The following is a 23024-nucleotide window of genomic DNA, read 5'->3' as shown; positions in this document are numbered from 1 at the left end:
TCTATCTCACAACCCTGTGAAAATAGTCAATAAAATTCATTTGGAAAAAAAACTGAAACTAAGAGTTTGACAATGACCACAAATCTATTGTTGATGGTTCGAAAACCCCATCTGGTTCTCTGATGTCCTTCAAGGATGAAAACTGCTGTCCTTATCTGGTCTGACCTATACATGACTCCAGACCCACAGCAATGGGGTTGACTCTTAACTGCCTTCTGGGCAACTAGGGATGGGCAATAAATACTAGCACAGCCGTCATTCCTGTGAATGAATAAAAAAAAGTCACCTCTTAGTATTTCTTGAATTCAGACTGGCAGTTGACCAGCCAGCACAGTTGCAGAAAAACCAATCTCTGTCCACCATTCCAATCAGGCTGTCATTTCCCAATTAGCATCATTTCACAATTTTCCTAGTACTCAGTTTGCTTGGTGAAATCATCCATCAGTAATGCATGGTGTCTTTATAGCATCCAACAATATTAAAAACTGGGAAGTGAGCCTCAGGGTGTTTTGGGTTGGTATGATCAATCGCTTCAGAATCACTAATTGTGTAAGTGTTATGAAGGTGTAGAGGTGTGCTGTACCTTTAAGAGAGTTAAAAAGCTCACAAGGACTGACAAAGCACAGAGAGTCCTGAACAAGATAACAGCATAAAACTTGGTCAAAACAAACATCAGAGACTGGGTTGCCATGAAATACAAACAAATTCAAGTTTGGCCAATCAGTTTAAGTGATGCCGCAAAATACCAAAACCCAATCAAATTTTTATTTAATATTTTGATAATATTAATGCTGATGAAATGACCCAATGTTTTGGGCTATAAAATTAGACATTTTGAAGTTAGGAGGAGAACTGCCAAAGATCAGCAAATGTATATTGCTAGCTGAAGAGCTCTCTGAAAGGTACCCGTCTGTGGGGAGTGCGCGCAGGAGAAAATCAAGGCTGACCTGGAGAGAATCTACAGAGGAAAATCTACCAAGGGGAATTGGCAAAGCTGACTGGTTTTGAAACATTATTAATTTTTTTTTAAAATCTTAATTGGGATTTTTTTAACAGACTAATGTTGGAGATTGGGAGGTAAAAGATAGGTGTAAGAGGCAGGAGTTGTAAGTAGTTTCTGGTTTTATTGTTCTCTGTTAGACCTAAAGAGCAAAATTGTTAATTTTTACTTTAAATAGTAACCTCTGGGATAGTTCTTTGCCTCTCGAATTTTAAGAGATTACAGCATGGGGTGAATCCATTCTATATTGCTGGTTTAAATTAGCAGAATGGTTTACCCCAGATCGTAACAGAAGCACGTGCAAGTACCGAAACAGCAGCAGAACCTCCCAATCCATCTCACCACAAGAACAACTCGGCTCGTCACCATTTTGTTGGAGTTTTTAAAAACATATTCACAGGGTGTGGGCATTGTTACCTAGGCCAATATCTATTGCCCATCCCTAATGGCTCAGAGGGCAGTTGAGAGTCAACGACATTGCTGTGGGTCTGGAGACACGTTTGGCCAGGCCAGATATGAATAGCAAAAGTTGGGATTCATCTGTTTGAACTGTGACGTTTTATGCGAAGTTTAGAGATTGATATATTCGAGGTTCTGCTGACTAAACTCTTTCTTTGCTCCCCAGACTCCACCTGCACAACCCCATTTCCCCCATTTCTCTTTGTTTCTCTGTGACCCAAGACCACATGCTCGTTTGACTCTAAGCCAATCTTGGGCTCTTCCAACCTCCTTTACCTGCAGCACTGCTCCACTCTGTAGCTGTCTACCAATACTCCCAATATCTTACATCCAGATTTTGCACACTCCTTTGCACTCAGCTTCTTCACACAGCCTCAATTCTTGAAAATTACAGATTATAATGTTTCTAGTTTATTTAGAAACTCCACACCCATTGCTGTGATGCACTGCTCAATCCCTCCTCCAATTTATGGGGCACCTCATTCTTCTCCTCACTTTTCTAATTGTTTTTAAGCTGTGCTTAAGTTTTTCTGTTTCTCATGTCTGTCATTTTTAGTTCATGCTCAAGTTGTCTTCCACCAGTTTTAATTGAAAACAACCTAGCACACCAATGCAACAGTGGCTCAATGGTTAACAGTGCTACCTCACAGTGTGCGGGACCTGGGTTTCATTCCACCCTTGGGTGACTGTCTGTGTGGAGTTCGCATATTCTGCATGTGTTTCCTCCCACAGTCCAACGATGTGCAGGTTAGGTGGATTGGCCATGTTAAATTGCCCCAGAGCATCCAGCGATGTATTGATTAGTGTGGTAAATGCAGTGATAGGATAGAAGGATGGGCTGGTCTGGGCTGAATGGCCTGCTACCAGATAGTGAGGATGCGAGAAAGCAAAGCAGTCTGGGAACACTCTGCAGGTCAGGAAACATTAGTGGGTCGGGGAACAAAATAATAAATTAGCATTTCAGGACAATGTCATATGTTGCCAAATCAGCTTCCCTCTCCACAGATCCTTTGTGACATCTTGGGGCATTTCCTTATAGTTACCACCCACATTATTGTACCATATAATCTCCCAGACAGAATCTTACCTCCAAGTGATGAAGGTGAACATGCACGTGAACCCAGTCAGTGCCTTTAAAGGTCAACCCCAAAGTTGGTTCAGTCGCCCCAACACATCCTCCTAACCGTCATTCCCACAATTTTTGATTTGGTCATGGGACGTGGGGCATTACTAGCTGGGGACAGCATTTGCCCTCTCACCCCATCCCTACTTGCCCTTAATGGTGAGCATGTGTGTAAATGATGGCCGGTTTGGTGATCAATAATATTGAGAGAGTTCATGGCAGTAGTAACATGGAACATAGAACATGGAACATAGAACATTCCAGCTCAGTACAGTTCCCTCGTGTCTCGATGTTGCGCCGACCTGTGAAACCAATCTGAAGCCCATCTATTCCATTCTCATCCATATGTCTATCCAATGACCATTTAAATGCCCTGAAAGTTGGCGAGTTTACTACTGTTGCAGGCAGTGCGTTCCACGCCTCTACTACTCTCTGAGTAAAGAAACTATCTCTAACATCTGTCCTGTATCTATCACCCCTCAATTTAAAGTTATGTCCCCTGCTGCTAGCCATCATCATCTGAGGTGAAAGGCTCTCCCTGACCAACCCCTCTAACTCTCTGATTATCTTATATGTCTCAATTAAGTCACCTCTCAATCTTCTTATCTCTAACGAAAACAGCCACAAGTCCCTCAGCCTTTCCTCGTAAGACCTTCCCTTCATACCAGGCAACATCCTACTAAGTCTCCTCTGAACCTATTCCAAAGCTTCCACACCCATCCTATAAATTGACGACCAGAACTGTATGCAATACTCCAAATGTGGCCACACCAGCATTTTGTGTGCAGCATGTTGCAGCATGATCTCATGGCTCCAAAACTCAATCCCTCGACCAATAAAAGCTAACACACCATATGCATTCTTAATAGACCTATCAACCTGGGTGGCAACTTTCAAGGATCTATATACCTGGACACCAAGATCTCTCTGCTCATCTACACCAAGAATCTTAGCATGAGCCCAGTAATCTGCATTCTTGTTCCTCTTTCCAAACTGAATCACCTCACATTTTTCCACAGTAAACTCCATTTGCCACCTCCCAGCCCAGCTCTGCAGCTCATCTATTTCTCTCTGTAAACTATAACATTATCCACAATTCTACCAACCTTCATGTCATCTGCAAATTTACTAACCCATCCTTCTATGCCTTCATCCAGGTCATTGATATAAATTACAAACAACAGTGGACCCAAAGCAGATCCTTGCCATACTCCACTAGTAATTGAACTCCAGGATGACTATTTCCCATCAACCACCACCCTCTGTCTTCCTTCAGCTAGCCAATTTCTGATTCAAGCCACTAAATCACCCATGCCTCTGTATTTTGCTCAATAGCCTACCATGAGGAAGCTTATCAAATGCCTTACTGAAATCCATATACACCACACCATCCACCTGTTTTGTCACCTTCTAAAAGGACTCAATAAGGTTTGTGAGGCACGACCTACTCTTCACAAAACCATGTTGACTATCCCTAATCAACTTATTCATCCCTAGATGATTATAAATCCTATCTCTTATAACCCTTTCCAACACTTTACCCACAAGAAATAAAGCTCATGGGTCTATAATTTCCAGGGTTGTCTCTACCCCCCCCCCCCCCCCCCCCCCCCCCTTGTTGAACAAGGGAACAACATTTACTATCCTCCAGTCTTCTGGCATTATTCCTGTAGACAATGATGACATAAAGATCAATGCCCAAGGCTCGGCAATCTCCTCCCTGGCTTCCCAGAGGATCCTAGAATAAATCTCATCCAGTCCAGGGGACCTATCTATTTTTACACTTTCCAGAATTGCTAACACGTCCTCTTTATGCACTTCAACCCCATCTAGTCTCGTAGCCAGTTTCTCAGGATTCTCTTTGACCTATTGTCTTTTTCTAGTATGAATACTGAAGAAAAGTATTCATTTAGTGCTTCCCTTGTCTCCTCAGATTCCACACACAGGTTCCCATTACTGTGCTTGATTGGCCCTTATCTTACTCTCATTCTATTATTCCTGATATACCTATAGAAAGCCTTAGGATTTTCCTTGATTCTATCTGCCAATGACTTCCCATGACCCCCTCCTGGCTCTTCTTAGCTTTCTCTTTAGGTCTTTCCTGGATGACTTCTAACTCTCAAGTACCCTAACTGAGCCATCAAATCTCATCTTAACATAAGCCTCCTCTTCCTCGTGACAAGAGATTCAACTTCCTTAGTAAACCATAGCTCCTGTGCTTAATAACTTCCTTCCTGCCTGACCGGTACATACTTAGCAAGGATCGGTAGTAGCTGTTCCTCGAATACACTCCACATTTCAGTTGTGCCCATCCCCTGCAGTTTCCTTCCCCATCCTATGCATCCTAAATCGTGCCTAATTGCATTATAATTGCCTTTCCCCAGCTATAACTCTTGCCCTGCCATATATACCTGTCCATTTCTATCACCAAGGTAAAAATAACCCAATTGTGGTCACAATCACTGATGTGCTCACCTACCTCCAAATCTAACACCTGCTATGTTCATTCCACAGTACCAAATCAAATGTGACCCTACCTCTTCTTGGGCTGTCTACATATTGTGTCAGGAAACGTTCCTGCACACATTGGACAAAAACTAACCCATCTAAAGTACTTGAACTATAGTATTCCCAGTCAATATTTGGAAAGTTAAAGCCCCCAAAACAACTCCCCTGTCACTCTCGCTCCTATCGAGGATCATCTTTGCTATCCTTTCCTCTACATCTCTGGAACTATTCAGAGGTTGATAGAAAACTCCCAACAGGGTAACCTCTCCTTTTGTGGTTCTAATCTCAGCTCATTCTACCTCAATAGAGGAGTCCTCAAATGTCCTTTCTGCAACTGTAATACTGTCCTTGACTAACAGTGCCACACCACCCCCTCTTTTACCATTTTCTCTGTTCTTACTAAAACATCTAAATTCCAGAATCTGCAACAACCACTCCTGTCCCTGCTCTACCCATGTTTCTAAAATGGTCACAACATGGAAATCCCAGGTACCAACCCATGCTGCAAGTTCACCCACCTTATTCTGGATTCTCATGGTGTTGAAGTAAACACACTTCAAGCCAACTTCTTGTCTGCCAGTGCCTTCTTGCAATCTTGAAACCTTAGTTCTGACTTCATTACTTTTATCCTTCCATATACTCGAACTACAACTTTGGTCCCCATCCCCCTGCTGAATTCGTTTAAACCCACCCAAAGAGCATTAGCAAATTTCTCCCCCAGCATATTGGTACCCCACTGGTTCAGATGTAGACCATCGTGTCTGTAGAGGTCCCACCTATCACAGAAAGAGCCCCAATTATTCAGCAATCCAAAACCCTTCCTCCTGCACCATCCCTGTAGCCACATGTTCAGCTTCTCTCTACATTCCTCGCTTCGCCAGCAACTCTGTTTGTTCTAGCTCTAAGCTTCCACTCTAGCTCCACGAATGTTGGTGCCTATGTGGACCACAACTTAGGGCTGTTCCCCCTTCCCCTCACGACTGAGCAACCAATTAACTGCTGTACTTCGCAGGGTACAAAAGGATACTGGAACATAAAAATGCTAATGGAGCATATGGAAAATTCGACAGCTACCCTGGTAGTACATGGTGAGTTGGTGAAGTCTTTTCCTCTTCTCACTCCTTTCGGTTTATATTCTCTCCATTCACTCGTGGTTCAGAATTAAACATTTTAGATATTGGGACTTAGCCGTGTCGACTCTTTGTGTACAGATTTGGTCTCTTTCTTAACAAAGGCATAGAGACAATCCATTTGACTCCTGGTTTGGCAGGTTTGTCACATGGGCAGAGATTTGATCAATTGGGCCTATCTTCATTGGAGTTTAGAAGAATGTGAGAGGATCTCTTTGAAAAGTTTATACTTCTGTCAGAACTGGGCAGACTAGTCATAGCGATAATGTTTCATTGGCCAGAGAGCACAGAACAAGGGCTCAGAGTCTCAGGGTAATTAGTGCATTGAGGAGATATTGGAGACATCTTCACTTAGAGGGTTCCAAGGACTGCAATATTCGACTCAGGAGGAAAGGCTGGATAGACTGGGACCTTTTTTCTCTGAAATGTAGGAGACGGAGGGGTACCCTTATTGTGGTTTATAAAATCATGAGGGGTGTACAAAAGGTCTTTTCTTCAGGATAGGGGAGTTCAAAACTAGAGGGCATAGGTTTGAAGTGAGAAGAGAAAGATTGAAAAGGGAGCTGAGAGGCTATGTTTTTGCACAGAGGGTGGTTCACGTGTGAAATGTGCTACCAGAGGAATTGGTACATAAAGGTCCAGTTGCAACATTTAAAAGGTGTTTGGACAAGTACATAAGTAGAAAAGATTAAGAGGGAAACAGGGAAAAGCACAGACAAATGGCATCAGTTCAGTTTAGGAAGTTTGGTCAGCATGGACGAATTGGACGGAAGGGTCTGTTTCCGTACTGTTTGACTCTATGACTGTATCCATCACAGTCCAAGTGACCAGAATTAATGCCATTTCAAACCCAATTTATACAGTTACTTAAATTACATGGGTGGCTGGTCACAGAATTGAGAAAATAAGTGAATTGAGTTAACGTTAAGTTAATAATTCAAAGGCCCACCAACTGTGCCATGCTGCATAGCCCTGTGCCTTTATGACCCATGGAATTCTGCACTACAGAAGGACATGGAGGTAAATTCATCAGAAAGAAATAGATAGCTTTCTGGAAGCTAAAGATGTTGAGTGGCATGGGAAGGGCACAGGGCCATGGCATGAGATAGAGAATCAGCTATGAGCTAGTTGAATGGTAGTCCAGACTTGATGGGCCAAATGGGCTTTTGCTGCTCTTATTCTCTTTGTTTCAGTGCATATCTGTTCAGAGGCTGTTTCACGAGCACTGGTTCTTTAATAATGCAATTCAAACAGCATCGGAGATCAAATGGAAAATGTTTGCAATATTCAATGGAAGGTCTTGGGGGGGGTGCAAATGAATTTAGGGCTGGGCTTAAACGAGACTCAATCACCCAACCTTCACTCTGCCTGATATCTGCTTTCACTGACTTCGACAGAGCCCGCTGCTGGGCATAATGGCGTGGCCAACGTCACCAAGGTCAGTTTAGAAGTCAAAACTCCAAGAAGGTAAGAAGCAGAAAAAAGGCCATGTGGTGGCTGTGTTGGAGACACTGCTTCAAAGCATGGGACAGTACTGAGGACGCTTCACACAGGGCTTGTGCCAATGAGGGGTTACAAAGTTAGCACCCTTTGAGTGATGCTAAGTCAAGACCTCATTTATTTATTCTCTTGCGGGTCATGGGCATTTCTGGCTGACTCCAGCATTTTATTCCCCATCCCTAATTGCCCCCCTCGAAAAGTTGGTGGTGAGCTGCCTCCTTGAACTTCTGCGGTCCAGGTTGACCTTCAATGAAGGAATTCCAGAAGTTTGACCCAGCAACACTGAAGGAACGTTTCCAAGTTTTCTTTCAATGCCCATGTGGGGTGTGCAGGGTGCACTGACATTACAAATCATTTCTGACAATCTCAGAAGTGAATGGGCTGAATGGATTCTTTCCACATGGTAGGGATTCTGTGATTTTAATATCTGCTTTTCATTTCAGGTTAACCGCATTTATTGTTAAGATACTGTCAATAGCTAATACTCAGGTCCAGGTTGACGATGACCAAGTTCAACAATCCGTCTTGTATTTGCTGGAGCATCAGACTGCAGCCGGAGAGTTTTACGATCCCTATCCCATGTTTCCAAATTTACAGGTTGTTTCTCATTCCTTCATATCTCACCTGCCTTTTATTACATGCACTGCTGTCCTTGTTGACACAATTAGCCTTTCCACTAGGAGAGAGGGACCTGTCGTGGATTGTGAATTAAAATGAGCAAAGTGACCTTAGCTTCTGTTACACTAATGGCACCAGGAGGGTTGGTTAGCGCGGTTGGTTGGGTTGCTGGCCTGCAATGCAAGGTGACCGCTAACAGCACAGGTTCAGTTCCCACACTATTACTGTGAAAGACTCTCCTTCTCAATCTTGTGGAAATAGCCTTTGGGGAATTAGATCAACTAGTAGAGCACTCGCTTTGCTATGTGAGAGATAGTGTGATTGATGCCCATGCTCTCTACTTAGGCAGCATGGTAACTCAGTCATTAACACTGCTGCCTCACAGTGTCAGGGACCTGGGCTTGATTCCAGCCTCGGGCAACTGTCTCTGTGGAGTTTGCACGTTTTCCCCGCATCTGCCCTGGTTTGCTCCGGTTTCCTCCCACAATCCAAATGATGTGCAGGTTAGGTGAATTGGCCATACTAAATTGCCCACAGTGTTAGCTGCATTAGTGAGGGGTAAATATAGGGTAGGGGAAGGAGTCTGGGTGGGTTACTCTTCAGAGGGTTTGTTTGGACTTGCTGGGCTGAAGGGACTGTTTCTGTAGTGTAGGGAATCTAATCTACTCAACCTCTCCCCCCATCTGAGGCGTGTTGGTCTTCAGCTTAAACCACCACTAGCTTCTTTAATGAGAGACCAGTCTTATGGTATGATAAGTCTATGGTGATTTACCTTTTTATATTTACGATGTATAGATCACCTGAGGTCAAGGGAACTGAATGTCAGGTAGACCATAAAATGAACCACAAGTCAGATACTGCCCAGAAAGTAGTTTTATTCCTTTGATTCAAGGAATGTATTCCATTTATATACAGAAACACACAAAAATATGCTGGGTAAACCCGGGTGGGGAGGGTTGATGGCCTAGTGGTATTATCACTGGACTGTTAATCAAGAGAGGCCCAGCTAATGCTCTGGGGCCTTGAGTTCAAATCACGTCATGGCTGATCTTTGAAGTTGGAATCTGGAATTGAGAATCTAATGATTATTGGGGGAAGAGGGAATTCCCCAACTGGTTCACTTATTCTCTTTAGGGAAGGAAGTTGCCATTTTTGAAAGGAGTAGAATGTGGGGAGAGGTTGAGGCGAACAGACAAGTGTTACACCATGGAAAGGTGTCGGTGAGGAAGTATCAGGAATGGAGTGGGAGTGTCATAATGGTGGGGGGGGGGGGAACGGAATGATCCCTATGGAATGCTGACAGTGAAGGAATGGGAATGGTGGTGGCGCCATCTTCCTGGAGGGAATGGAATGGTCATCCTTCGCTTGTGGAACTTAATGGGGGTGGAAATTGAGGAGAAGGGGGTGGGTCCCTATCATGTGGTCCTGGGAGGCAGGGGTGACGTTAGAAGATGGATTGGACAAGGCTGAGGCTAAGGCTGAGGGGTCTGTCAACCATGGGTGCTGGGAGTCCTGGAATGAGGAAAAGAGAGGGGTCATGTCAGAGGCATCCCTTTGGACGGTGGTATCATCAGAGCAGATGCGACAGGGGGAACAGGAGACTGGGAGAATGGAAGGGAATCCTTGCAGGAAGCAGTGAGTCAGGACATATGGTTGAGGTAACTGGGGGAATGGGTGAGGCTTATCATGAATATTGGTGGACAGCCCATCCCCAGACATAGAAACATAGTCCTCATTCCTGACAAAGGTCTTTTTCCCGAAACGTCGATTTTCCCTCGCCTCGGATACTGCCTGACCTGTCGTGCTTTTCGAGCACTACACTCTCGGTAGAAACAGAGAAGATAGGGAATGGAAAGGGAAGAATCAGACTTGGAGATGGATGGAAACTGATGGTGTTCCCAATTCCGGATGAGAGAGGGAAGCGGCACTGATAAGTAGATGGATGGAACAGGGAAAGGGTTATGGGTGAGGGAGGCCTGATGAGGACTGGAAGAAGGAATGTTTAACACTGCCGCAAAAAACCAAGTAGAGTTAGAACCCCGTGTGGGTTTCCCATATCCACATCTTCGACCTGAAGAAGGTTAAAGGAGAAGCTCATGAAAGTGAGGGTAAGCTCGGCCAGGCGAAGGAGGGTGGAGTCTGTGCAGGTGTCCTTTCACTAAAGTAGTGGAGTACTGTCAGACTATCCTGATGTACAGAGAGGTTGTACCTTCGTAGTGAACAGCAGGTGGCTAGGGCCAGACAACTGAATGGCTTACCAATGGATTTCCAATGGATAATCTGCCACTCCACTCTACCTTCAAAACAGGGGTAGGGTGTACTTGGTTGTGATGCCATTCGGGGGGGGGGGGGGTGTCGAGTGGATTTGATGGGCCAAATGGCTTACTTCCACATGGTCGGGATTCTATGAATAACTCAAATTAGTGACAATGTGAATCTGAGCCCAATCTGTGACTTTTTAAAAATAAAGTGCCTGCTGGTGTTTTCATTTTTTTTTGAAGGGTGGAATTATCATTTCAGAGGGCCTTTTGTTTCTCATTCATTCATGAAATGTGGGCACTGCAGGCTGGGCCAGCACTTTTTTGCCCAATGCTGTTTACCTTTGAGAAGATGCTGGTGACATGCCTTTTTGAACTGTAGCATTCAGTTTTGACTAGGTTCATCAATAATACTGTCAGGAGGTGAGCTAAAACACTTCCCACTGGCGACATTGAAGGAACGGCGATATATTTCCAATTCAGGGTGGTGTATGGTTTCCCCTAGTGGGGTTCCCATGCAATAACTCTTAATTAGGATCTAGCACCCTACGTAAGATTAACACTCGGTTAGATGCAATGATAGTTGTATCAATACAACTCCTGTCTATTGACTTCAGTTGGAAGGTGTGCAAAAACAGCTTTTTGTTTAACACTGGCAATTTCCTGACTGATGGATAGCGTTCCAATAGCACCAAAAGTTCTGATTAAAAGTTATTAACAGAAGGGCAGAATGCTGATGACAGGGTAGATTGGCTATTTCCCTCCACTTGGTTTTCCACTTCCTGCGCAGCCAGTGGTTCCCTGAGTCTCTGACATTTGAATAATGCTATTTCTGGCTGCCTCCCCCTCCCAATCACGTTTCAAATTATTAACCACTCTAACAACACTTCCTAAATCTCACTACAGGAATGTTCTCACAAATCTAGCTCAGGTTCTTAATTGTAAGAATAACTTGGTTGAATCTTTTGTCATGTTCACTCAATGGATACTTCCTTAGACAACTGTCACCTTCCTGAAACAGAATATCGCATTGAATATGAAAAAAGATTTTTTAAGAATGTTCACAGTCGCCAGGTATTGCTCATCATAAGAAAGTGCCAACAACAAAGTATCACAGTGGCTGAGTGGTTAGCACTGCTGCCTCACAGCGCCAGGGATCTGGGTGCGATTCTAGCCTCGAATGACTGTCTGTGTAGAGCTTGCATCTTCTCCACGAGTCTGTGCAGGTTTCCTTCCATGGTCCAAAGATGTACAGGTTAGGATGGATTGGCCTTGCTAAATTGCTTTATTGTGTCCAGGGCATGTGCAGGTTTGATGGATTAGCCATGGGAAAGTACAACCTTACAGGGAAAAGGGGAGGGTCTGGGTGGGATGTACTTAAGTCGGTCGGTGTGGACTCGATGGGCTGAATGGCCTGCTTCCACACTGTAGGGGTTCTTTGATTAATGGAGTATTGTTGATATTTATGCACAGTCGCTGGCTTTGATATTAATTTCAGAGCAGTAGAGAACATTTCACACTCTAACTTCATTCGGCCTTTCCAATGGATAATCTGCCACTCCACTCTACCTTCAAAACAGGGGTAGGGTGTACTTGGTTGTGATGCCATTCGGGGGGGGATCGAGTGGATTCAATGGGCCGAATGGCTTACTTCCACATGGTCGGGATTCTATGAATAACTCAAATTAGTGACAATGTGAATCTGAGCCCAATCTGTGACTTTTTAAAAATAAAGTGCCTGCTGGTGTTTTCATTTTTTTTTGAAGGGTGGAATTATCAAAGGAGACGCAAAAATTCCGACCACAGCCTTTGTCACAATAGCACTGATGAGATCCTGGACTTTCTTTCACGAAGATCTTGGAACCCAACAACGAGTGGTAAGGCTCAGTGTTAACCATTCACCCGAGAGTTTGTGGCTTTGTGACAATGAAGTGAACGTACATAACAAACTGGAAAGACAGGGTCAAAACCATTGATGGACTCACCACCACTGGTTTTGCACCAACCGCCAAAAGTAATATGAAGCTTCAGAGATAAAGAACTAAATTCATCCCTGACTGGTCCATAATGTGTGGGAGTGGCACTGCAGTCTGACAGAATCATCTCCCATTGTTCTCTGTGCATTGACTTCAGATCTTCAATTCAAGAGGAGATCTGACTGAGAAGCATAAGATCATCAAAGGGGATTGACAAAAGTAGATTGAGGAAGGATGTTTCCTCACGTGTGACAATCTAGAACGAGAGGGCACCGTTTTAGGTGAAGAGGTGGCAGATTGAAAACAGAGATGAGGAGGAATCACATCTCTCAAAAGCGCGTGAAGCTATGGATTACCCTGTCCCAGAGTGTGCTGGATGTTGAGTACACTTAGGGAGGAGATGGGCTGATTTTTAATAGGTGATGGGTTGAAGGGTTATGGGGAGTAGGCGGGAAAGTGGAAGTGAGGTCAAGGTGAGATCATCCATTATCATGTTAAATGGCAGAGTGGGCTGGAGGGCCTTAATGACCTACTCCTGCTTCCAGTTCTTATCTTCAAACAATCTCAGTGAGACATCTTGATATTTAAGCAACTTGCACCTAATGCATTGGGGAATTTAGATTCAGTATAAACACTGCTATTTGGAATGCCATACTTTGCAACAGTCTTCACGATGGAAGACACGAGTAATATCCCAAAAATTCAACAGAGTCAGTGGAGAGGAGGGTGCAGAGCTGAGTATGGTGACCAAAACCAAGGAGAAGGTGCTGGAAGAACGGAGAGGTCTGGAAGTTGATAAATTATCTGGACCAGATGGAGTACATCCCAGAGCTCTGAAGGAGACAGCTGAAGAGATAGCGGAGGCTTTAGTGGTGATCTTTCAGGTATCACTCTAGTCATGGAGGGTCCAGAGAACTGGAAAATCACTAACATAACCCTGCCATTTAACAACGGAGCAACGCAAAAGATGGGAAATTTGAAGCCGATTAGCCTGACTTCAGTCTTTGGTAAAGTTTTGGAGACAATTGTGCAAGATGAGATTTCTGAATACTTGGAACCGCACAGTAAAATAGGGCAAAGTCGGCATGGTTTCACCAAGGGGAGGTCATGCCTGACAAATCTGTTAAAATTCTTTGAGGAGGTAACAAGCAGGTTAGACCAGGGAAAGCCAATGGATATTATCTATCTAGACTTCCAAAAGGCCTTTGACAAGATACTGCACAGGAGGCTACTGAGTAAGATAAGAGCCCATGGTGTTACAGGCAAGGTGCGAGCATGGATAGAAGCTTGGCTATCTGGCAGAAAGCAGAGAGTGGGGATAAAAGGATCCTTCTCAGGATGGCAGCCGGTGACAAGTGGTGTTCCACAAGTGTCAGTACTGGCACCACAACTTTTCACTTTATACATGAACTGGATGAAGGCAATGAGGGAATTCTGGCTAGATATGCAGATGATACAAAGATAGGTGGAGCAGATATTGAGAAGGTAGGGAGCCTGGAGAAAAATTTAGAGAGGTTAGGAGATCAGGCAAAGAAGTGGCGGATGAAATACAATGTGTGAGCTTATGCACTTTGGTAGGAAGAATAAAGTCATGGACTATTTTTTAAATGGGGAGAAAATTTAAAAATCTGAAGTGCAAAGGGACTTGGGAGTCCAAGTCCAGGATCCTCTTAAGGTAAACTTGCGAGTTGAGTTGGTCGTTAGGAAGGTAAATACAATGTTGTCATTCATCTCTAGAGGACTAGAATATAAAAGTGTGATGGATTTCTGAGGCTTTATAAGGCACTGGTCAGACCATATTTAGAATATTGTGGGCAAGTTTGTGTCCTATATCTCAAGAAGGATGTATTGACCTTGGAGTAGGTCCAAAGAAGGTTCACGAGAATGATCCCAGGAATGAAAGGCTTAACGTATGAGGAACATTGGAAGACTCTGGGACGATACTCGATGAAGTTTAGAAGGATGGGCTGGGATCTGATTGGCATTTACAGAATACAGACTGGCCTGGACAGAGTGGATGTTGGGAAGAGGTTTCCATTAGTAGGAGAGACTAGGACCTGAAACTGATGAATCTGTGGGATTCATTGCCACAGAAGGCTGTAGAGGCCAGGTCACTGAGTACATTTAAAACAGAGATAGAGAAGTTCTTGATTGCCAAGGGGATCAATGGTTACAGGGAGAAAGTGGGAAAATAAGGTTGAAAAATCTATAAGCCATGATTAAATGACAGAGCAGACTGGATGGGTTAAGTGGCCTAATTTCTGCTCCTGTCATCTTATGGTCTTGTACAAAGATACATCAATATGTTTATAGATACTCATGTAACCCCTTTAATAGTTACATCAATTCTCAGCAGCTAATTCTCCACAATAACAGGTATTAATCCAAATCTGAATATGAAGTCTCCTTCTAAATAACAATTAGTAAAGGGCAGAAATGAAATGAAACTTCCTACAGAAGTCACAACGCATCTTGTTTCTCATTGTCCACCTGGGAGCTATGTAGAAATATAAAGGACTGGAGAGGAAATCTCCACATTATTGCATTATCTGAACATTTCCCAATTACTGCAATAGAAGCATATATAATTTGTATACCGCACCTTGTCACAAATGATGATTTCTTTGTGGGACTTGTATACAATAAATGTTCATATGTTTTTATTGAGCAGTGATATTTGTCACAAGAATCACGGAATCGTTATAATGCTGTAAGATTCCAATTGGCCCTGCCTCTCTAAACATATTAATTTTGTACCAATCTCCTGCCTTTTCTCTATAACCCCACACATTGCTTCTATTTAAATAATCAATCAACATCTTCTTTAGATGATGTGGAGATGCCGGTGTTGGACTGGGGTGGACAAAGTCAAAAATCACATGACACCAGGTTATAGTCCAACAGGTTTATTTGGAAGCACTAGCTTTAGAGCGTCACTCCTTTGTCAGGTAGCTAGTGAAGTGGGATCATAGGACACAGAATACAAAAGTAAAAGGTCAAAGTGCCAGACAATTGATGCGGAGTATTGAACAAACCTAGATTGCTGTTAAGTCTTCAATCACTTAGAATGGGGATGTCGGTTTCTAGTGATTAATATGTAAATCCCAGAACTGCTTTCAAGTCACAGTCCCGAGATAATTTAAGGTTTTATGAACGAATGGTGACATCTCAGCTCAGACAATGCATGTAAGGTGCCTCAGTTGAACATCCCTGGAGCTCACTTCCAGAGAGTATAGTCCAGATCCTAACGACTTGCTGTATGGCTTTGTTTCTTTCACCATGTGTTCACCTCTTTTGCAAAACACTTTATTACGCCCTCTGATTCTCAATCCATTTATGAGTGGGAATGGTTTATTCTAATCCTCTTTGTGCAAGTTTTTCACGATTTCGAAAACTACCGTCAAATCTCCTTTTAGCCTCACCTCTCTGAAGAAAGTAGTTCCCAACCTGTTCAGTCTTCCCTCATAACTGGTGTGTCTCATACTCCTGAACGACTCCTGCATCCTCTCCAATGCAATTACATCCTTCTCATATTGCGGCCAGCACTGTATAGTCCAGCTCAGGACTTGCTAGTGTCTTTGTCAAGTTCAGCATAACCTCCATGCTCTTGCACTCTATGCCCAGAACACGCTCAGCTTGATCAACAACTCTCTTGTCCTGTCCTGCACTCTTTAATGACTTTTGCTTATTAAACACCAGGTTTCCATTGGAATAGTACCCCCTGTTTTGAAATGTCTCCCAAATGTCTCTTTGTGCCAGCATGCATCTCCTCATTTCACCATGTTAACCTACATCTGCCACATGCCTGGCCACTCCACTGACATGCACCACTGAAGTTCTACACTGTCGAGCTCACAGTTTACAATCCTTCCCAAGTTTTGTGTCATCTGCAATCATTGGAATTACCCTTCCCATGAACGCCTTCATCATTAGTATACATCAGGGGTAAAGCTGAGATCCCAATACGGATGCTGAGAGAAATGTGCTACAACCCATCTTCCAGCTTGAAAAAAAAATCCATTCACTATCACCCGCAGTTTCCTATCCCTCAGCCAATGTTTTGTCCATATTGCAGTCCCTCATGTCAGTCAAAGAATTATAGAGATGTACAGCATGGAAATGGACCCTTCAGGGTCCAACTCGTCCACGCTGGTCAGATATCCTCACCTCATCTAGTCCTATTTGCCAGCACTGGCCCATATCCCTCTAAACCCTTCCTATTCATATACCAACCCAGATGCCTTTTAAATGTTGTAATTGTACCAGCCTCCACCACTTCCGTTGGCAGCTCATTCCATAAATGCACCATGTTCTGCATGAAAAGGTTGCCCCTTAAGTCTCTTTTATATCTTTCCCCTCTCACCCTAAACCTATGCCCACTAGTCTGGACACCCCCACCCCAAGGTAAAGACCTTGTCTATTTACCCTATCCGTTGCTCCTCATGATTTTATAAACCTCTATAAGTTCACCCCTCAGCCTCCGACGCTCCAGGGAAAACAGCCCCAGCCTGTTCAACCTTTTCCTATAACTCCAATCCTCCAACCCTGGCAACATCCTCATAATTCTTTTCTGAACCCTTCTAAGTTTCACAACATCTTTCCGATAGGAAGGAGGCCAGAACTGCACACAATATTCCAAAAATGGCCTCACCTGTGTCCTGTGCAGCTGCAACGTGAATCCCAACTCCTATACTCAAGTCATTCTTAATGCATCTATGTATCCCAAGGAGATGTGGAACGAAAAGAATCCATTCTCCAGTTCCTTGGACTTTTCATCTTTTCATCTGAATTGTGCAGCACACTGCCAGGACCGGGCAACAGCCTGACAACTAATGCTGTTTCCTCACATTCAAGCACAAACGAGATTGACTCCTCCCTTATTGGGCTGGGGTGGGGTGGGGTGGGGTGGGGTGGGATGTGGGGTCTCTGCCAGGTTGGTGGTCCATTCTTTTCTTGATATTCCTCAACAAAGTGCCAACTATACCCTTCCAGACCTGGGGGAAGGGAATAATTCCCTCGGTTCCTATCATTGACGCTGTCACTACAAGACATGAGGTCAACAGGATGTGACAGCTGAAGGTTGTTGTGCTGAATTGTTAGCACGCCTCACCCTTCACAGGCTCTGCCACTTGTCTCACATTCCGAATGAAAGTGGACACTGCTCTCATTTCACTCAGTTGGCTCAGTTGTGACTGCCAGCAAGGTCGGTTCCAGTTCCCACATTGGCTAACATCTCTGTGAAGCTCCCATCTTCCCAACCTCAGGTAAAACCACAATCTCTCCAATGAGGGAGCAGCCATTCACTCCCCCAGAACTATAGCAGCCTTGCTGCAATGTGACTTGAGTGCCCTCCTATGTGTGCCACCCATTGATGTAAATGAGAAGATTCACTGTACATTGCCCATTGCAACAGTGAGAGTGCACTGTTCCCTCAGCACAGGAACACACGTGTCAACAAATGAGCAGCATTTAATTAATGCACTGAGGTAGAGGCACCTTCACTTCAGCTCCCAAAGCCTGTATTTTTAAGCTACATACTACTGATTGTATAAAGTATTGGAGTTAAACTGAGTTAGGGCAAGTTTCCGAGTCAAAAACCTTGACAGGTCAGATCAAAGCAAAAACAAAAATCTCCACATGAGGGGGGGGTGTTACGTGAATGTATTTGTTTTCAACAGTGCTGATTTTCAGTCAGAAGAAAATCATTTCCCGTTACTTTTCTGTGAATTTCTCCTATTCTTGTGTCTCAATCTCTTACAGAACACAAGCATTTCGAAAGCAATTAGCTACCTTTCTAAGGAGCTTGACAATATCAAGCGCCCATACTCATTAATGATCACCGCCTACGCGCTTGCATTGTATGACCCTGAAAGCTCAGCTGCTCGTCTGGCTGATGAAAAATTGAAAGAGATGGCCATTTACATTCAAGGTAATGGCAGAACTAGCAGAGAGTGTCGTAAATAAGGTATGCTTGGATTCACGGCTAACAACGTCTAAGCAATGTCTCAAGTACTTTATGCAATTTTGGTTTTTTTTGGCTGTCGCATGGGATAATGCAAAACATTCTAGGATACAGAGGACACTGGCATCCTTGGTGACGCTAGCAATGAATCAATGTTGTTCACTTTTCATTGACGTGAGTTCAGTTCCCACCATGGCAGCTGGGAATTTCAGAAACCTTTAAAACAGGGTCAGAAATGATGGCTATGACACTACCAGGTTTTCCTTAAATATTTAGAATTGTGAGTCAAAGAAATGTACAGCATAGAGACAGACCTTTTGGTCCGACTTATCCGTACCAACCAGGTATCCTAAATTAATCTTGTCCAACTTGCCAACACTTGGCCCATATCCCTCCAAACCCTTTCTATTCATGTACCCATTCAGATGCCTTTTAAAAGTTGTAATTGTACCAGCCTCCACCACTTCCTCTGGCAGCTCATTCCATACATGCACCACCCTCTATGTGAAAAGGTTTCCCCTTAGATCCCTCTTATATCTTTCCCCTCTCACCCTAAACCTGTGCCATCTAGTTTTGGACTACCTTACCCTGGGGAAAAGACCTTGACTATTTACCCTATCCGTGCCCCTCATGAATTTGTAACCTTCTTAAAAGGTCACCCCCAGCCTCCAGGGAAAACAGCCCCAGCCTATTCAGCCGCTCCTTATAGCTCAAGCCCTCCAATCCTGGCAACATCCTTATAAATCTTTTCTGAACCCTTTCAAGTTTCGCAACATCCTTTCTACGGCAGGGAGACCAGAATTGGATGTAGTATTCCAAAAGCAGCCTAACCAATGTTCTGTACAGCCTCAAAATGACCTCCCAACTCCTCACCTCAATGCACTGACCAATAAAGACAAGCCTACTAAATGCTTTCTTCACAATCCTGTCTACCTGCATGGAAGGAGGGAGGTTATGCTCCAGTTATACAGGGCACGGGTGGAGTACAGTATTGAAGGACGGATGCTCATCTATGAGGCACATTGATTTGGCGGTGAAGTGCTTATGCCCAAACTTGGATCCTCCTGCTCCTCAGATGCTGCCTGACTTGCTGTGCTTTTCCAGCACCACACTTTCAGCTCATTGATTTGTTGGCATAGTGCAGTATTTCACTTACATTGTAGATTTCTACCTGTCGTTGGCTCACTGTGAGGTAGAAAGACCATAGCAGAGGTAAAAGCTTACAGCTTGTCAGGAAGAGGCCACACAGTTGACTGCTGCCAATTGCCAGCAGAGGAGAGCATGAAATGTGTATTCTCTTCAGAGCTCAGGGTGTGGTTGAACGTCAAGATTAGAGTGGTGCTGGAAAAGCACAGCAGGGCAGGCAACATCCGAGGAGCAGGAACATCGACGATTCAGGCAGGAAGATCTCCTGATGAAGGGCTCCTGCCTGAAACATCGATTTTCCTGCTCCTCGGATGCTGCCTGACCTGCTGTGCTTTCCCAGCACCACCCTAATCTAGACTGTAACCTCCAGCATCTGCAGTCCTCACGTTCGCCAGTATGGTTGAACGTTCTCGTATCACTGTGCGGACCACTCACCTCCAACTTGTCAAGTGATATCTTGAGTGAGGACGCAGACAGAGAAGCATGTTTAGAATACTTTATTGAAGCACATTGGCATTATAAAACATAATGTTTGACCATGATTGCTCAACATCGATGAGACAGAAAGTGATTTCCAGCTGCAAACGTAAAATGACCATGATAAAATAGGCCACCCCTTACACTCCATCACCAGCAATAGAATTGAGTTTTGGCCAGTGGATACAATGTGGCCTGATGTGACACTACACTTGCTGTGGTATCGCACAAGCTGAGTGCCTAAGGAGTTGATGATCTTGACCAAGGCCCCATTTCCAAGTGGGTACCTGGGGGAAGGAAGAGTGTGAGGTGTGATGGTGAGCTGGATTGAGGATAAGTGCTCAGCACCATGTCCAGTCATTGGCGATGGCTGAGGCTGCTATCACCTTGCAGAATGGCCACTCTTCTCTTCTCCCCCAGGAGCTGGTCAAGCCTATCGTGAGGGCTGGCAGTGCAATACCCTTAGCAACAGCGTGGGGGCAGACTGGAGCCGCTGCTGCTGGGGCTGCACTGGAGGAGAAGGTCTCACTGAGACGTGTGTAACTTTAACTTGGAAAAGTGTAGTCCCGGAGCACTGGGATTAGTCAAGCCATTTTCGTTCGGGACAGGCAATGCAGAGAGCCCTCCCTCAGACAGCTGCTGCCTCTTAATGACCAGCCCCCAACCACAATCCCCATCGCACACCTCCTCCCCACCTCCACCCATCAGTGGCGTACCATGTAGCCTCCTGAGATTTTCATTTCCCTTCCCCTCCAGCAAATTCACTGCCCAAGTGATACCTTAGCACCGGCGCTATATAAATTCAAGTTGTTGTCAGTCACAGTTCAGCCGGATTGTAGGAGGTCACTCCAGTGAGGGAAATCTTCCATTTTTAACCTGGTCTGGCCTACATTTGACTCCATCTGGGAAGTGGCTACCCATATGGGAAAGGCCTAGCAAGCCACTCAATTCAAAGGCAGTTGAGCATGGGGTAGGCAAAGCTACCCCTGTCCTGTGTCGCTCTCGTCCCCATAAAGGTTTAACGAGGAACTGTCGATTCTGTGTGGCATTGTGGCCCAGACTTAGCAAAAACCATGAGTGCGTGAACCTATTGCAAAGACCCAGGCTAGAAACTTTGCCGCGTGGCCAGTTACTTTCGACGTTTAACTCTAGTCGTCCAAAAGCAGCGGGAGACATCCTGCTTTTTGCGCGGTAACGTTGAATCGCATGACCTCTCTCACATTTTCCGCATGGAAATAGAGGACGATGTCCGCTTTTGGGACGATGATGGAACCTCACGTGGTGGAGGAGCCGGAGGAGGGCAAGCCTCAGCTGGGAACGTGGAGACCACCGCTTACGCCTTGCTTCAGACGCTGGCTATGAAAGATCTCCAGTACGCCAAGCCCATCGTCAAATGGCTAACGGAGCAACGGAGCTATGGTGGAGGATACCGCTCAACTCAGGTAGGTTGAGTATTGTCACTAATTGTGGTGATTTATTTCACATTGAGGCCAGAGCGAGAGGAACTGATAGAGTCTCACAGCACGGAAACAGGACCTTCGCTCCAACTCATCTGTGCTGGCCAGATTTCGTAAACTGAACTAATCCCATTTGCCTGCGTTTAGCCCATATCCCTCTACCCTGCCCTCTCCAAGATACCTGTCCAAATGTCTATTGAATTTTCTAATTTTATCCGTCTCTACCACTTCCTCTGGCAGCTCGTTCCATATACACACCACTCTCTGCGTGAAATAGTTGGCCCTCAGCTCCCTTGGAATTAGGGCAGATTGGTGGCTCCGTGGTTAGCACTGCTGCTTCATGGGGACCTGGGTTCAATTCCACCCTCAGGTGACTGTCTGTGTGAAATTTGCACATTATTCCTGTATCTGTGTGGATTTCCTCCAGGTGCTCCGGTTTCCTCCCACAGTCCAAGGATGTGCAGGTTAGGTGGATTGGCCATGCGAAATGCAGGGTTATAAGGTGAGGAGGGTCTGGGTGGGATATTCTTTAGCAGGTCAATATGGACTGAATGGCCTGCTTCCAAACCTGTAGGGTTTTTATGAAGTCACCAGTTTCTCCGTGTCATTTCCTGTTCTCTTAATTCATCACTGTCAATCAGCCGAATGTCATGGGACTTTTGGGCCTTTAGTTTATTTATTTTGTTTCACCTCAACTTGCAGTGAAAGTAATTTGGGGATGAGACATGCAAACCAGGCAAAATCGTGTATTTTTGCTTTAGATAGGGGTTGATGTTGAATTTAAGTTAAGAACACTGGAATTAGATGGTTTGCTTTTACTCCAGAATACTTTCCACAGAAGCACAATCTGTAACTTGACTTCATTGAAATCAGGCATTCTCCTGTCATTTCACACTTTCCAGTAGTTGTGTTATACACGTAATTTAGACAGCACTTGATCTTATACATCATATAGCGTATTGAATATTCTTGAATGGAGCAAACAACAAATATTGTGGGGGAAGTCTTCATTCATTCTCCCTTAGAGTTATAGAGTCATAGAGTCACAGAGTCATCGAGATGTACAACATGGAAACAGACCCTTCAGTCCAACCTGTCCATGCCGACTAGATATCCCAACCCAATCTAGTCCCACCTGTCAGCACCCGGCCCATATCCCTCCAAATCCATCCTATTCATATACCCACCCAAATGCCTTTTAAATGTTACAATTGTACCAGCCTCCACCACTTCTTCTGGCAGCTTATTCCATCCACATACCACCCTCTGTGTAAAAAAAGTTGCCCCTCAGGTTTCATTTATATCTTTCCCCTCTCACCCTAAACCTATGCCCTCTAGTTCTGAACTCCCCGACCCCAGGGAAAAGACTTTGTCTATTTATCCTGTCCATGCCCCTCTGTGCGCGCTGAC

General features: G+C 44.5%; 1 protein-coding gene across 2 annotated transcripts in view; it reads left to right on the top strand.

Annotated features, from left to right (window-relative positions):
- LOC140455402 (complement C4-A-like) overlaps positions 1-23024 on the top strand; it is a 150301-nt gene that overhangs the window by 78343 nt on the left and 48934 nt on the right. For both annotated transcript variants that reach the window (XM_072550220.1, XM_072550221.1), the window contains 5 exons: positions 6103-6178; positions 8164-8317; positions 12363-12473; positions 18333-18501; positions 21397-21599. In XM_072550220.1, coding sequence (XP_072406321.1) covers positions 6103-6178; positions 8164-8317; positions 12363-12473; positions 18333-18501; positions 21397-21599 — 713 coding nt within the window. The remainder of the gene's footprint in view (positions 1-6102; positions 6179-8163; positions 8318-12362; positions 12474-18332; positions 18502-21396; positions 21600-23024) is intronic.

This window comes from Chiloscyllium punctatum, chromosome 30, assembly GCF_047496795.1.
Source record: "Chiloscyllium punctatum isolate Juve2018m chromosome 30, sChiPun1.3, whole genome shotgun sequence".
Lineage (NCBI taxonomy): Eukaryota > Metazoa > Chordata > Chondrichthyes > Orectolobiformes > Hemiscylliidae > Chiloscyllium > Chiloscyllium punctatum.
This window is presented reverse-complemented; position numbering and strand designations above follow the sequence as displayed.